We start from the raw sequence: 16,226 nt of genomic DNA, 5'->3' as shown, positions 1-16,226 counted from the left end.
CAGATGGAAGGTATCTCTCTCTCTCTCTTCCTCTGTCTCTTCCTCTCCGTGTGTAACTATGCCTTTCAAATAAATAAAATTTTTTAAAAATTTTAAAATACAGGCTCACTAAAAATATTACATAAAATTACCCTCAGTCTTTTTTATGTAAAGTGTATATAAAACACAAATCAATTTTGTGTTTACAGACTTAGGAACCATCCCCAAGATATCTCATTACATATATATTTTTTTTTTCCAAAATATGCAAAAATCTGAAACACTTCTCATCTCAAGTATTTTGGATAAGAGATATTCGTGTGTGTGTGTGTGTGTGTCAGAAGTAAGATTTTATTAATTCAAGGTACCAAATAAATATTAAATGTAAGTGAAACAAAAACGGACAAGAATTAACCTTAACTCATTCATTTCCAAACTGATGGAGGTTGACTGAATTATTTACCAATGTGATGGTGATTCTAAATTTTTACAATTCTTAGTATTACTACAGAGACAATTTTGACCATTAAGAGAATATTGATGATCAACAATTCCACTACTGAGCATACATACAAAAGAAACATATCTATGGAAAGGGAACTGGTGGAGGTCTGGCAGGGTCATTCAAAGCACTGGTTCTGAGAGAGTTCACCAGAGATTACAGACAGCCTTTCCACTTCTGAAAAAAAGTTCAGGTTCAATCATAAGATAAGTGAAAATTAAAATTTCCCAAGATTCCATTTCTCGCCTCACAGATTAGTGACTGATAATGAAAAGCTTGCACAGTGGTCCAACCACTATGGAGAATTTGGAAAAACCCGTACTTTACTCCAGTCCCAGTCATCTCTCTCACTCCCACGAATTCACTCTGAAGTTACATTTCCCAGAGCACAAGAGAACATGTGCAAGCAGTTATTACATTCTTTGAGGCACTATATATCATTTTCAAATATTTGACACAACTAAATTCCCATCTGTTGGTGATTATATACAGACCTGAAATATTCACACAATAGAGTGCTATGCAGCTGATTAGAGATGAGATCACTGAAAGAATTCTTTAAATGAAAAAAAAGCAAACTACTAAGAAATACAGTCAACATTCTGCTTCATGTGTACAAGTAAAAGGAAAATAACTGGGGACTGGCACTGTGGCACAGCGGGTTAATGCCCTGGCCTGAAGTGCTGCCATCCCATATGGACGCCAGTTTGAGACCTGGCTGCTCCACTTCTGATCCAGCTCTCTGCTGTGGCCCGGGATAGCAGTAGAATATGGCCTAAGTCCTTCGGCCCCTGCACCCACATGGGAGACAGGAAAGAAGCTCCTGGCTCCTGGCTTCAGATCGGCACAGTTCCGGCCGTTGTGGCCATCCAGGGAGTGAACCAGCAGATGGAAGACTCTCTCTCTCTCTCTCTCTCTCAGCCTCTCCTTTCTCTGTGTAACTCCGACTTTCAATAAATAAATCTTAAAAAAAAAGGAAATTAAAAAAAAAACTCATATTTGCTTAGTTCCTTTTACAAGAGACACAGAAGGATGAATCAGACTAGCAGAAACGATTACCTCCAAGGAGAGATGGAGAGAGTGTGCAAGGGGTAAAGACAAGAATGAGATCTTGGGGCTGGCGCTGTGGTGTAGCAGGTAGAGCTGCCGCCTGCAGTGTCCCATATGGGCACCGGTTCAAGTCTCAGCTGCTTCACTCCCAATCCAGTTCTCTGCTATGGCCTGGGAAAGCAGTGGAAGATGGCCCAAGTCCTTGGGTCCCTGCACCCACGTGGGAGACCCGGAAGAAGCTCCTGGCTTCAGATAGACACGGCTTCGGATAGGCGCAGCTTCGCATCGGTGCAACTCCAGCCATGCGGCCAATTGAGGAGTGAACCATCAGATGGAAGACCTCTCTCTCTCTCTCTCTCTCTTTCTCGCTCTCTCTCTCTCTCTGCCTTTCAAACAACTCTTTAAAAAATTAAAATTTTAAAGTATTTATTTATTTGAAAGAAATAGAGGGAAAGACAGTGGGTTAATGCCCTAGCCTGAAGCGCCAGCATCCCATATGGGCGCTGGTTCGAGACCCGGCTGCTCTACTTTCAATCCAGCTCTCTGCTAAGGCCTGGGAAAGCAGAAGATGGCCCAAGTCCTTGGGCCCCTGCACCCGCATGGGAGCCCTGGAGGAAGCTCCTGGCTCCAGATCAGCACAGCTCCAGTCGTTGCAGCCAATTGGGGAGTGAATCATCGGGAAGACCTCTCTCTCTCTCTGCCTCTCTCTACCTCTCCTCTCTCTGTGTAATTCTGACTTGCGATAAATAATCTTTTCAAAAACAAAATAAATAAATCTTAAAAAAAAGTGAGATCTTTCAGAATACACTTTTTTGGGACTAGCGTTGTGGCACACTGGGTAAAGCTGCCGCCTGCAACACTAGTAGTTCACATGAACATTGGTTCATGTCCCAGCTGTTCTACTTCTGATCCTGCTCTCTGTTAATAACCTGGGGAAAGCAACAGAAGATGGCCCAAGTGTTTGGGCCCCTGCACCCTTGTGGGAGACCTGGATGGAGTTCCAGACTTTCGGCTTCGGCCTGGCTCAGCTCTAGCTGTTGCAGCCACCTGAGGAGTGAACCAGTGGATGGAAGGTCTCTGTGTGTGTGTGCGTGCGTGTGAGTATGCGTGTGTGTGTAAACAGAAAGAAAGGAATCTGTGAGGTAAGTTCATAACTACACAAAAAATTAATTCCAGCAACTTTTGAATGTCTACACTTAGAAGGACGTAGTATAAAAACAAAAGGACTCCAGTGGAATCTTGTACTTAACAAATCTGTAACTAGAAATGACAGTGGTGATCCTGGCTTCAGATCGCTGCAGCACGCCGGCCTTGGCGGCCATGTGGGGGTGAACCAACGGAAAAAGGAAGACCTTTCTGTCTCTCTCTCTCTCACTGTCTAACTCTGCCTGTCAAATAAAAAAAAAAAAAAAGACAGTGGTGAATGGAGTGAGGATGGTAAGTAGGTACAGGGTAAAGTTGGATGGCTTGAATATGCATAATATTCCATGGCACAGTAGGATAGCTACAGTTGACAATAATTAACTATAAATTGCAAAATAGCTAACAGAGGACTTGTAATATTCCCAACACAAAGAAATGGTAACTATCTGAGGTAATGGATGAGCCGATTACCCTGCTCTGATCATTTCATATTGTATCCCTGCACTGAAATGCCACACTGTATCCCAAAAATATGTGCATTTATTATATGCCGATTAAAATTTAAAGTACACATTTAAAAATAAATGATAGTGGGGCCGGTGCTGTGGCACAGCAGGTAAAGCCATTGCCTGCAGTGCTGGCATCCCATGTGGACACCAGTTTGAGTCCTGGCTGCTCCACTTCCAATCCAGCTCTCTGCTATGGCCTGGGAAAACAAAAGATGTCCCAAGTCTTTGGGCCCCTGTACCCATAAGGGAGACCCAGAAGTTCCTGGCTCCTGGCTTCAGATTGGCTCAGCTCCAGCCATTTGAGGAGTGAACCAATGGATGGAATAGCTCTCTTTTTCCCTCTCTCTGGCTCTGCCTCTCTGTAACTCTGCCTTTCAAATAAATAAATATTTTTTTAAAAAAGAAAGAAATGATAGTAGTATAGCAATTCTGAAACTAGTTTGTATGAGAAGTTTGGGCAAACGTGGCCACTTATGGATGCTGCTGGAAATCAGAGCTTGCTTGCTTTTTTGTTTGTTTGTTTTTTTCTTTAAGATTTATTTATTTGTTTGAAAGGCAGAGTTACAAAGAGAAAGGGAGAGATCTTCCATCTGCTGGTTCACTCCCCCAGTGCCAGCAACAGCAGGGCCTGGGCTAGGCCAAAGCCAAGAGCCAGGAATTCCATCTGGGGCTCTCACATGGTGCAGGGACTCAAGTACTTGGGCAATCACCTGCTGTTTCTCAGGTTGCACATGAGCAGGAAACTGGTTCTTTTAAAGGGCAGAACATCAGGCACTCTGGCCGGAGATGTGGGTTTCCCAAGCTGCAACTCAACCCACAATGCCCGTCAGCAGGGAGCTCTTCACATGAGAGGGCAGATACAAGTACGGAACGGGGAAGAGAAGGGCACTGGCTTTAACTGGAACACCAGTAAAAAGGCTCGGTGTTAAATATCTATATACTTATTTCCACAGTAAGGGTCCACAGTAAGGTTTTTCCACAATAAGGGTCTAGAAGCAAGAACATCCCAGGAGCACCAACATATTAAGCACCAAGATCTTGGCTTCTTTTTTTTTTTTTTTTTTTTTTTTTTTTTTGACAGGCAGAGTGGACAGTGAGAGAGAGAGACAGAGAGAAAGGTCTTCCTTTTTGCCGTTGGTTCACCCTCCAATAGTCGCTGCGGCCGGCGCATCGCGCTGATCCGAAGCCAGGAGCCAGGTGCTTCTCCTGGTCTCCCATGCAGGTGCAGGGCCCAAGCACTTGGGCCATCCTCCACTGCCTTCCCGGGCCGTAGCAGAGAGCTGGCCTGGAAGAGGGGCAACCAGGATAGAATCCAGCGCCCCAACTGGGACTAGAACCCGGTGTGCCGGAGCCGCAAGGCGGAGGATTAGCCTGTTAAGCCACGGCACCGGCCAAGATCTTGGCTTCTAAATATGATCTCCTACAATAACCAAGGCTCCTGTGAGAAATGCGTGATTCTAGCCCTGGGAAAGAAAAACTGCAAGAAACATCTTATGGATCTGGAAAGCAAGTAAGAATGCAGACTACTGGAGACATGTCGTAAGGATATAGGCCAAATTTGGAGCAAGCCAAGCAAAAAGAATAATGTTACCAGTAAGTTAAAATAGGGGGGACAGCTTTGCGGTACAGTGGGTTCAGCTGCATCCCACAGCTGAACCAGTGGGTTCAGCTGTAATGCATCCCACGTGGGAGCACCATGTGAGCTCTGGCTGCTCCACTTCCACTCCAGCTCCCTACTAACATCCCTGGGATGGCAGTGGATGACAGCTCAAGTACTTAGGGCCCTGCCACCAGAATGAAGTCCCTGGCTCCTGCTTTTGGCCTGACCCTGACCTGGTAGTTGCAGCCGTGTGTGTGTTTCTATCAGTTACTCTGCTTTTCAAATACTTACATGCATACATAAAACTTGTAAAAAGTAAGTCAGCATATATTGGATAAAAAGAATAGAAAAAGCATCCTTAAGTTCACAGTGACACTCAAAACTAAAAAGGAGCAGGGCCAGCACTGTGGCATAGAAAGCTAAGCCTCCACCTGCAGTACTAGCATCTCACATGGGCATCGGTTCAGGTCCTGGCTGTTCCACTTCTGCTCCAGCTCTCTGTTATGGCCTGGGAAAGCAGTAGAAGATGGCCCAAGCCCTTGGGCCCCTGCACACATGTGGGGGACATGGAAGAAGCTCCAGGCTCCTGGATTCAGCCTGGCTTAGGCCCGGCTGTTGCAGCCATTTGGGGAGTGAACCAGTAAATGGAAGATTTCTCCTCTCTCTCTCTCTCTCTCTGTCTCTCTCTTTGTAACTCTGCCTTTCAAATAAATAAAAATAAATCTTAAAAAAACTAAAACTATGGCCTGCGCCGTGGCTTAACAGGCTAATCCTCCGCCTTGCGGCTCCGGCACACCAGGTTCTAGTCCCAGTTGGGGTGCCGGATTCTATCCCGGTTGCCCCTCTTCCAGGCCAGCTCTCTGCTGTGGCCCGGGAGTGCAGTGGAGGATGGCCCAAGTGCTTGGGCCCTGTACCCATATGGGAGACCAGGAGGAAGCACCTGGCTCCTGGCTTTGGATCGGTGCAATGCGCCAGCCGTAGCAGCCATTTGGGAGGTGAACCAACAGAAGGAAGACCTTTCTCTCTGTCTCTCTCTCCACTAACTCTGCCTGTCATAAGAAACAAAACAAAACAAGGCCAGCGCTGCGGCTCACTAGGCTAATCCTCCGCCTGCAGCGCTGGCACATCTGGTTCTAGTCCCGGTCAGGGTGCCAGATTCTGTCCCGGTTGCTCCTCTTCCAGTCCAGCTCTCTGCTGTGGCCCGGGAGTGCGGTGGAGGATGGCCCAAGTGCTTGGGCCCTGCACCCGCATGGGAGACCAGGAGAAGCACCTGGCTCCTAACTTCGGATCAGCACAGTGCGCCGGCCACGGCACACCGGCCGCAGCGGCCATTGAGGGGTGAACCAACGGAAATGGAAGACCTTTCTCTCTGTCTCTCTCTCTCACTGTCCACTCTGCCTATCAAAAACAAAAAACAAACAAACAAAAAAACCAAAAACTAAAACTAACAGAAAATAACTGAATATCCATCACCAGGAGACCATCCCAATAAACTGAGATGGTCACATCTTTTGACTGTTACACAACCATGAAAGTTAACAATTCCATCTGCACGTATGAGTACAGAATTTTAAAAAGTGGTAAGAGGCAGTTATAAAATGAATGAAGCAATTTATGTGATTTTTGAAAACACACAAAGCAACGTCATATAAGGATACTTTAAAGGTGGTGAAAACACAGATGAATGATAAAAGTTGATTTTGGTGCAAAATTCTGTTCACAACCCAAGCAGTATTGTTATCATACATATCGTCCATGAGCTTTTTGAATATCCCTCCTATGCATGAATTTCAAAAAAAATTTTGCTGTAAAATAAATGTATCTTGTAATTCCATTATGGGTAAACTTCTCCAAGTCCTCCGACGTCATTCCTGCACAACGAAAATGCGGTACAAGAATAGAAACGCGGTCAGGAAGGCCCCGTGCCAGCCCCTTGGTGGTGGTTTCCTCTGGGGAAAGAGGGAGGGGAAGGGGACTGGGCAGGGGAGCAAAGGGGCCACAACTTCCTGTCGTGTTTTATTTCTTGACAAAGGAAAGTGATCTGAAGGACCCCTTGGAAAGTATTCCCCATGAAGGAACCAACGGCAAGGAAAGGAAAAATGTAGGAACCAGGATCAAGCACGGGTGCCTTCAGAACCTGTCTGGTCTGTCCAACTCCTCCTCAGTGGGAAACTCGGCTGGCCAGGCCGGGGCAGGGAGAGATGCCCACCACCGGCCCCTTCCACTGAATTCCCAGCTTCTCACTCCCAGGAGGCCACCCCACAAGCCCTGTGAGCCTGGGGCCCCCGCTTTCAAACTCTAAGCAAGGGAAGCAAATTGTCCACAATTTCCTACCTGGAAAACATTCCCGGGATCATCTTTTACTTCCACCTTACCTGACGGAAAGTGTGAAGTCTCCAGGGTTACTTTTACTGGGCCTTGCCAAAAAACTGCCATCAACTCCTCTTGTCAACAGCAGGTTTTCTGCCTCCACACCGGTGATATTTGGGTGAAACCATCTGGAAAGAGGGAAAAAGACAGAAAGCAATAAAGCACAAAGAACTCAAAGCACTGCTTCCCACACCAGCACAGCTACGACACCCCAAGAGTGAGTGGGGTAGCCGACAAAAACACAAAGAGCTTGCCTGCCCCTGCCCCTCCTTCTCCTTGGTTGCCACCCCTCCCTGCCTTCTGGTTAGGCACCTGGTACCCTGGAAGCACTGTGGGATGAGCTGGGAGGATAGAGACAGTACTCTGGTGGGCCCGACCCAAAAAGATAGCCCATGTGGTGAGGAAATTGAGCCCGCTAAATGAGATGGCGCAAATAAGTCAACAAATCAACTTCTTAGTTTCTCGATGTTGGAGAAGATACAAGTACGGAAATGGAGAAAACCAGAGTAAATTTTGTGGTGTCAGACTGGAATTGGAAGTATCAATGCAAACTCTAATTTTGAACATACATATGGAGATAGATATCTGGACACAGAAATTCAAACGCATGCTTCTGTGTATGTATGTGTGTGTTTATGAAGACACATACACACTTTTCTTAGTGCTCCTTCAGAAGGGGCTTAGAAAAAAAATGACGTCCTTAAGCAATCAACACACCTAACACCTTTATCTTGGTTTCCAACAATGATTTTCCAATAAAAGGAACTGGCTCCTTGGATAAATGGCCAATTCCCTCCACTTCCAATCCAACTTGCTGCTAACGGGCATCCCAAGAGGTAGCAGGTACCTGGGCCCCTGCCATGCAGGCGGGAGACCCGGAAGGAGTTCCTGACTCCTGGCTGCAGGTTGTTGCAAGCACTTGTAGAATAAAATAGCAGATGGAAGATCTTTCTTTCTCTCTGGCTCTCTGTGTCTGTCATTCTGCCTTTCAAATAAATAAATAAAGCTTTAAAAAAACACAAACAAGAATGATTAAGTCCATCATGAGTGGCATTCACTCCAGAGATGTCCTCTCTAGTTTCCAGTAAAAGTTCCTTCATGGACCCTGAAAGTTACTAAGATTTGTATTAAGACAGTAATTTCTTGGCCGGCGCCGTGGCTTAACAGGCTAATCCTCCGCCTTGCGGCACCGGCACACCGGGTTCTAGTCCCGGTTGGGGTGCCAGATTCTGTCCCGGTTGCCCCTCTTCCAGGCCAGCTCTCTGCTGTGGCCCAGGAAGGCAGTGGAGGATGGCCCAGGTGCTTGGGCCCTGCACCCACATGGGAGACCAGGAGAGGCACCTGGCTCCTGGCTTCGGATCAGCGCGATGCGCCGGCCACAGCGGCCATTGGAGAGTGAACCAACGGCAAAAAGGAAGACCTTTCTCTCTGTCTCTCTCTCTCACTATCCACTCTGCCTGTCTAAATAAATAAATAAAATTATTTTAAAAAAAAAAAAAGACAGTAATTTCTAAAGCTCAATTATCCTGGATCTTTACAGACTAATTCAATACTCTTAAATACTCCCACGAACATAAGTCAACATTAAATGTAGAGTCCTGGTACGGACAATCAAGTGAACTTCTAAGAAACTTCCTCATTAAACATTGGCCTGATTAAAGTGTTATACAACAGGGAAGGAGAGGGAGAAGGCAAGGGTGAAGAGCTGTCACATGCCCTATTCCAAGAACCAGCACAGCCTGCCAGCACATGGTCAGAATCTCTTGCTCCAACAGAATTGAGCTCTGCCACTTGCTAGCTCTGTGACCTAGGCAAGGGTTTCTTCTTCTTCTTCTAAGATTTATTTATTTATTAGAAAGTCAGAGTTACAGAGAGAGAGAGAGAGGTCTTCCATCCGATGGTTCACTCTCTGCACCCAGACGGGAGACCCAGAAGAAGCTCCTGACTCCTGGCTTCAGATTGATCCAACTCTAGCCATCACGGTCATTTGGAAAGTGAACCAGAGGATGGAAGACCTCTCTCTGTCTCTTCCTCTCTCTGTCTGTAACTCTGCCTCTCAAATAAATAAATCTTAAAAAAAAAAAAAAAGGTAAACTGAAAAGTCACACATTCAGAAAAAGGAATGAGGGATGGGCATTTGTCACAGTGATTAAGTTGCCTCTTTCAATGCCCACACCCCGCATCAGAGTGCCTGGTTACAGTCCTGGCCACTCTGTTTATGAACCAGCTTCCTGCCAATGTACACCCTGGGAGGCAGTGGGTGACCACTCAAGCACCTGGATCAATACCACCCACATGGGAGACCCAGAGAGACCCAGCTCCTGATGCAGCCTGGCCTAGCTCTGTTGTGAGCAATGGGGAGTGAACCTCAGATGGAAGATGTGTTTGTGTGTGCATATGTGTATGTGTGTGTACGTGCGTGTACGTGTGTGTATGAGACTCAACCTTTCAAATAAACTCAAAATAAATTTTTAAAAATTTGTATAAAGGAATGAAGTACTGCTTCATGCAGTAACGTAGAACAGCCTCAAAAACATAATGCCACGTCAAAGACCAGACACAAGAGGCCACACATCATATGATTCCATTGATATGGAATGCTCAAAACAAACACATCCACAGAGACCCAAAGGATACAGCACTTACTTACGGTGGGGGAGGGAAGGGAGGGATCAAGACAGCTAATAGGGAGGGCTTTCTTTCTGAGATGATGAAAATGTCCTAAAATTGTGGGGATCGTCACAAATATGAATGTACTGTTTGTTAACCACTGGATTTTACAGTTAAAATGGGTGAATTGTATGGGACAGAAACCGTATCTCAGTGAAGCTATTTAAGAATATCTACGATTTAAAAGAAAAGGAATATCTTAGATAATGAAAGAGAAGCACTCATTGGATTCACTCATTCGACCAACACCGAGCGAGCACGCAGCACAGGAAGACATCCTGCACTGAGGACCGGGCATTCAGTAAAACGCACTCCCTGACCTCCTGAAGCAGGGGACAGGAGACAGGGGCTGGGGCGGGGACACAGCAGGTGAAGTCGCCACTCACAACACCACCACCACAAATACGAACCCTTTTTTTTTATTTTTTTTTTTATTTTTTTTGAGATTTTAAAAAGCAAGATTTATTACAGTCAAAGATCTCCAGCCATGGCCAGCGCCGTGGCTCAACAGGCTAATCCTCCGCCTTGCGGCGCCGGCACACCGGGTTCTAGTCCCGGTCGGGGCACCGATCCTGTCCCGGTTGCCCCTCTTCCAGGCCAGCTCTCTGCTGTGGCCAGGGAGTGCAGTGGAGGATGGCCCAAGTGTTTGGGCTCTGCACCCCATGGGAGACCAGGATAAGCACCTGGCTCCTGCCATCGGAACAGCGCAGAGTGGACAGTGAGAGAGAGAGAGAGACAGAGAGAAAGGTCTTCCTTTTTCCGTTGGTTCACCCCCCAAGTGGCTGCTATAGCCAGCGCGTTGCGGCCGGCACACTGCACTGATCCAAAGCCAGGAGCCAGGTGCTTCTCCTGGTCTCCCACGCGGGTGCAGGGCCCAAGGACCTGGGCCACCCTCCACTGCACTCCCAGGCCACAGCAGAGAGCTGGACTGGAAGAGGGGCAACCGGGATAGAGTCTGGCGCCCTGACTGGGACTAGAACCCGAGGTGCCGGCACTGCAGGCGGAGGATTAGCCTATTGAGCCGCGGCGCTGGCCGGTAGATACAATTCTAATATAATCATATTCCCTCTCTCCTTCTCCCTCCCTGATTTTTGTTTTATTTTGTTTTGATTTTTAGATTTTATTTGAGAGGCAGAGAGGAAGACAGAGAGAAAGGTCTTCCATCTGCTGGTTTACTTTGCAAATGGTCACAATGGCCAGAGCTAAGCCGATCCAAAGCCAGGAGCCAAGAGCTTCTTCTGGGTCTTCCCTGTGGGTTCAGGGGCCCAAGTACGTGGGACATCCTCTGATGTTTACCCAGGCCATAAGCAGAGAGCTGGATAGGAAGAGGAGCAGCCAGGACATGAACCAGCGCCATATGGGATGCCGGCACCACAGGTGGAAACTTAGCCTACTATGCCACGGCGTCAACCCCTCTGATTTTTTTTTTTTTGTTTGTTTGTTTTCTTGCTTAAATTTTATTTATTATTTATTTGAGAGGTAAAGTTACAGACAGTGAGATGGGGAGACAGGGAGAAAGATCTTCCATCTGCTGGTCACTCCCCAAATGGCTGCAAAGGCCAGCACTGGGCTAATCCAAAGCCAGGAGCCAGGAGCTTCTTCTGGGTCTCCCATGCAGGTGCAGGGGTCCAAGCAATTGGGCCATCTTCTACTGCTTTCCCAGGCCACAGCAGAGAGCTGGATTGGAAGTGAAGCAGCTGCGACAAGAACTGGTGCCCATATGGGATGCTGGCACCGCAGGCGGAGGATTAACCTACTGCACCACGGCACAGGCCCCCCTGCTTTTTTAAATGATCCTTCAAGCTACTGTATAAGAACACAGAAAAGCATCCAGATCAGTCAAAACACCCCCACTGGGCAAGAAATGATGATGCCAAGTACCCAGGCAGCAGCAATAGGAATGGTGTGAAGCAGCTGGACTAGAAATATTTTAAGAGTAGTCGACAGGATCTGCTAATGAATTATATAAGATGGCAAAGGAGGGAAGAAGAAGAACTCCTAGGTTTTGCCTAGGCAACTAGAAGATGGAAAGTTCTGTATACAGGGATGCAGAAAAGGTGGAGAGAGGAAAACCAGATGTGTGGGAATCAGTACATGTGAAACCTGAGCTGCTTACTAGTCATCCGAGCACCTAGTACACACAGAGCTCTGATGTCAGGTATATGCTGATACTGCCAATCATAACAGGATTATATTCGAACAACAACAGTGGGGTGGACCCTGTGCAGTCCTTAAGCCCCTGCCTGGGATGCCCACATCTCACACTGGAGTATCTGTTTCAAGTTCTGGCTGTTCCACCTCCACTCCAGCTTCCTGCTAACTAGTGTCTAAGGAGGTAGTAGATGACGGCTCGAGTACTTGGATCCCTGCCACTCAAGTGGGAAGCCCGGATGGAGTTCCAAATTCCTGCTGCCTGCCTGGCCCAGCCCAGGCTGTCGTGGACATTTAAAGAGTAAACCAGCAGATAGAATACCAATCTCTTTCTCTTTCTCTCTCTCCCTCTCTACCCCCCCCACAAATAAAAATAAACATTTAAAAATAACCAGAACAGCTGTGAAGACCTAGCCTTTGTTTCTGTTAGACTGCTTTTCAGTTCTGTAATGAGTATCTTAAGTACTGTAGAAAAGATGCCACTTCTTCCTTTAAGGCTGTTTTGTAATATATACAAGGACTGGAATTGTGTTTTTTAAAGAAAAGCATTCAAGTTTGACAATATACTATCTGTGTTTTCACCACCCAAACATAAATAAATAAATAAGTAAATAACCAGCAAATGGAAGAATCCAGATGTAGTATGACTTCAACATTCCTAGTTTACATTAAATGAAATTTATTTTTAATTTTTCTTACAGCATCTCATTAGAGCTTTGGGAGAAATCCAAATGTCACTCTGACTAACTGATTGGCCTAAGGAAAAAATCACAAGGCTCAGATCAAATGAATAAAATATTAGTTTGCTTTTTGTTCCATCTGAGAGCTTGTCAGAAGATGAAGACAGACTCTCGCCCTGGGAAACATCGACCACAATTCACGCAATACTTGTCATACCCTACTTCCTCATTCAGTATCATTTCTTCAATCATCTAATTATCAGGAGGGAAAAAAAATCGCCTTTGTCCTCGGCTTCTTTGATCTGTGGTTCCCATCTAGGTGCTTAGAGCTCTAGGGAATCAAAAAGGAATAAAAGGGCTTCCAGCTACTTACAATTTCTCAAAAGGTATAATGGAACTCTCCTATTAACCCTCCATTTGTCTACCCACATAAACTAATTAAAATGTCAAATCTCTTCTGTTTTTGACTGCAAAACAATTCTGTTACCTCGGTACGGCAGTCAGAAGCTGAATGCCAAACATGGCTTCTACCCATAGGGGAAGAAAATGGAAAAACAGATTATTTTATAATACAGGTTTGGAAACCAAGTCTTTCAGAATATTAGGTCTATGGTTTAAAAACAAAAAGAGGTGCAGACATTTGCCATATCAGTGCAGATGCTACTAGGGATGCACACATACCATATTAGAATGTCTGGGTTTGCTACCTGGCCCTGTTTTCAATTCTAGCTTCCTGCTGATGCATACCCTTGAGGGCAGCAGGTGATAGCTCAAGTAGTTGAGTCTCTGCTACCCACACAGTAGACCGGAATTGAATTCATGATTTCCGGCTTCAGTCACTGTGGACATTTGGAGAATAAATCAGTAGAAAAGAGCACTCTCTCGCTCTGTCTCCCCCTTAAAAATTAATTTAATTAAATGAAAACAAAATTGTAACTGTACTCCACCCCCAGTTTGACAGAAGATCACTAGTATGTGGTGACAACACTTATAGGGGCAGGAGCTGGGACTCTGGTCACAGATAACCTTGGTTTGACTTCCAGCTCTATGTGACCCTGAACTAGTTGTTTAACCTCTATGTTAAGTAATCCATAAACTAAGGATAGCACAAGGCAGGTTTTTTAGCACAGCAGTTAAGACTTCACTTGGAACCCCACATGGCTTATCAAGGTGCCTAGTTCAAATCCTAGCTCTGAGGCCGCATGGTGGCCTAGTGGGTAAAGCCACTACCTGTGATGGCAGCATCCCACTAGGGTGCCGGTTCAAGTCCTGGCTGTTCTACTTCCCATCCAGCTCCCTGTAAATGGCCTGGGAAAAGCAGCAGAAAATCGCCTCTAAGTATTTGGACCCCTGCCACCCACATGGGAAACCAGAACGAGGCTCCTGGCTCCTGGCTCAGCCATGGGCATTGTAGCCACTTGGAGAGCAAACCAGCAGATGCAAGACCTCTCCCCACCACTCCCTCTCTGTAACTCTTTCAAATAAATAAGAAAATCTTAAAAAAAAATCCTAGCTGCACTTGCGATCCAGCTTCCTGGTAATACACACCCTCAGAAGGCAGCATGGGAGATCCAGACTGAGTTACACGTGCTGGCTTCAGCCTGGCCCAGCCCTAGCTAATGCGAGCACCTGGGGAGTACATAAGCCGATGAGAGATTTCTCTCTACCTCTGCGCCTTTCAAATTGTAAATAAAATGGGGGGAATGAGGATAGTAATAGCATCTATGTCATAGGATTGTTGGGAGGATAAGTTTATATTTATAAGTGTCTAGAACAGGGCCTATACCTCCCAGAAGCCAAGAACAATGCAGACTGCTTAAATCCACATTTCCCCACAGGTCCTTCAAAAACAATACAGAACTTAAAAAAAAAAAATCAAACTATACAAAAAACACACAGTCAAAAGAAGAAACCAGGGAATGATCAAACTTCTAAATTACCACAAAAATCTTACACAGCAGAAGAGACAGGAGCTAGCTGCAGGCCTAAAACTCCACCACCATTTCCAGAAAGAAAGTGCACTAGAAAGTGTGAAAACAGGGCGGTGCTGTGGCGGAGTGGGTAAAGCCACGGCCTGCAGTGCCAGCATCCCATATGAGCGCTGGGTGGAGTCCCGGCTGCTCCACTTCCAATCCAGCTCTCTGCTACGGCCTGGGAAAGCAGTATAGGATGGCCCAAGTCCTTGGGCCCCTGCACCCACGTGGGAGACCTGGAAGAAGCTCCTGGCTCCAGGCTCCTGGCTTCAGATCAGCACAGCACCTGCCACTGCAGCCATTTGGGGAGTGAACCAGCAGATGGAAGATCTGTCTGTCTGTCTGTCTCCGTCTGCCTCTGCCTCTCTGTACCTTTGCCTTTCAAATAAATAAATAAATCTTTAAAAAAAAAATACTGATACCTATGCCAGATAAAGATAGTGCAAAAAGAAACAACCAGAGACCAATGGTACTCAGGAACATTGATGCAAAAGTTATCAACAGAATGTTAGAAACAGAATCCAACACCACGTGTAGAAAGTAACACACCACAACCTAACCATACAGTTAGGCCCACGTCTCACATATAAAAGAATAAGTCCTAAATGAATTAGAAATTTTAAGGGGTCAGCATTGTGGCGTAGGGGGTAAAGCACCAGCAGCAGTGCCAGCATCTCATATGGGCACTAGTTTGAGTCCTGGCTGCTCTACTTCTAATCCAGCTCCCTGCTAATGCACCTGGAAAAGCAGCGGAAGATGGTCCAAGTCTTTGGGTCCCTGTACCCACATGGGAGACCTGGAAGAAGCTCCTGGCTTCTGGCTTCGGATCGGCCCAGGTCCAGCCATTGCTGCCATTTGGGGAGTGAACCAGAGGATGGAAGACCTTTTTCTCTCTGCCTCTGCCTCTCCCCCTCTGTAAGTCTTTCAAGTAAGATTTAAAAAATTTTTTTTAAACAAAAAGGAAAAAAAAAGAAATTTTAAATGTAAAAAATGAAACCATACAAAGACAGGCATTGTGGTAAAGTGGGTTAAGCTGAGAAGCCCACATCCATATCGGAGCGCTGGTATGAGTCCACTTCTAATTCAGATTCCTATGTATGTGCCTGGGAAGACAGCAGATGATGGCCCAAGTCCTTGAGTCCCTGCCACCCACCTGGGAGAGCTGGATGGAGTTCCTGGCTCCTGGCCTCAGCCTGGCCCAGCCCTGGTTGCTGTGGCCACTGGGGAAGTGAACCAGCAAAGGAAGGTCCTTCTGTACATCTCTCCATCTCTGCCACTCTGCTTTTCAAATAAATAAATCTTTATCTCCTTCAATTCTTTTTTTTTTTTTTTTAAAGAAAAAGTCACTGAATGGTAAAACCTCAAAGCCGGCTCTCACCTCCAAATTAAGAGTCTGTCCACAAACCATTCATTCTTTGGGAACCAAGAAATTGAAATTCAACTTCCTGCAGAGGGAACAATCGACAGCCCAGTCCTTCTCCCCATGTTCAGGGCTACTCTCAACCTAAAACCTTCACGTATAAGAGCAATGCACCTCCAGGGGTCGGAAAACGGCCGTGTTATTGAACCTGGATGTATGTTAGGCTCTCCTACTGTTTA

General features: G+C 46.2%; 1 protein-coding gene across 4 annotated transcripts in view; it reads right to left on the bottom strand.

Annotated features, from left to right (window-relative positions):
• PTPN11 (protein tyrosine phosphatase non-receptor type 11) overlaps positions 1–16,226 on the bottom strand; it is a 94,791-nt gene that overhangs the window by 58,449 nt on the left and 20,116 nt on the right. For all 4 annotated transcript variants that reach the window (XM_062182760.1, XM_062182761.1, XM_062182762.1 and 1 more), the window contains exon 2: positions 7,159–7,281. In XM_062182760.1, the coding sequence (XP_062038744.1) occupies positions 7,159–7,281 (123 nt within the window). The remainder of the gene's footprint in view (positions 1–7,158; positions 7,282–16,226) is intronic.

This window comes from Lepus europaeus, chromosome 23 (assembly GCF_033115175.1).
Source record: "Lepus europaeus isolate LE1 chromosome 23, mLepTim1.pri, whole genome shotgun sequence".
NCBI classification, from domain to species: domain Eukaryota; kingdom Metazoa; phylum Chordata; class Mammalia; order Lagomorpha; family Leporidae; genus Lepus; species Lepus europaeus.
Note: the sequence above shows the minus strand (reverse complement) of the source record. Positions and strands in the feature narration are given on the sequence as shown.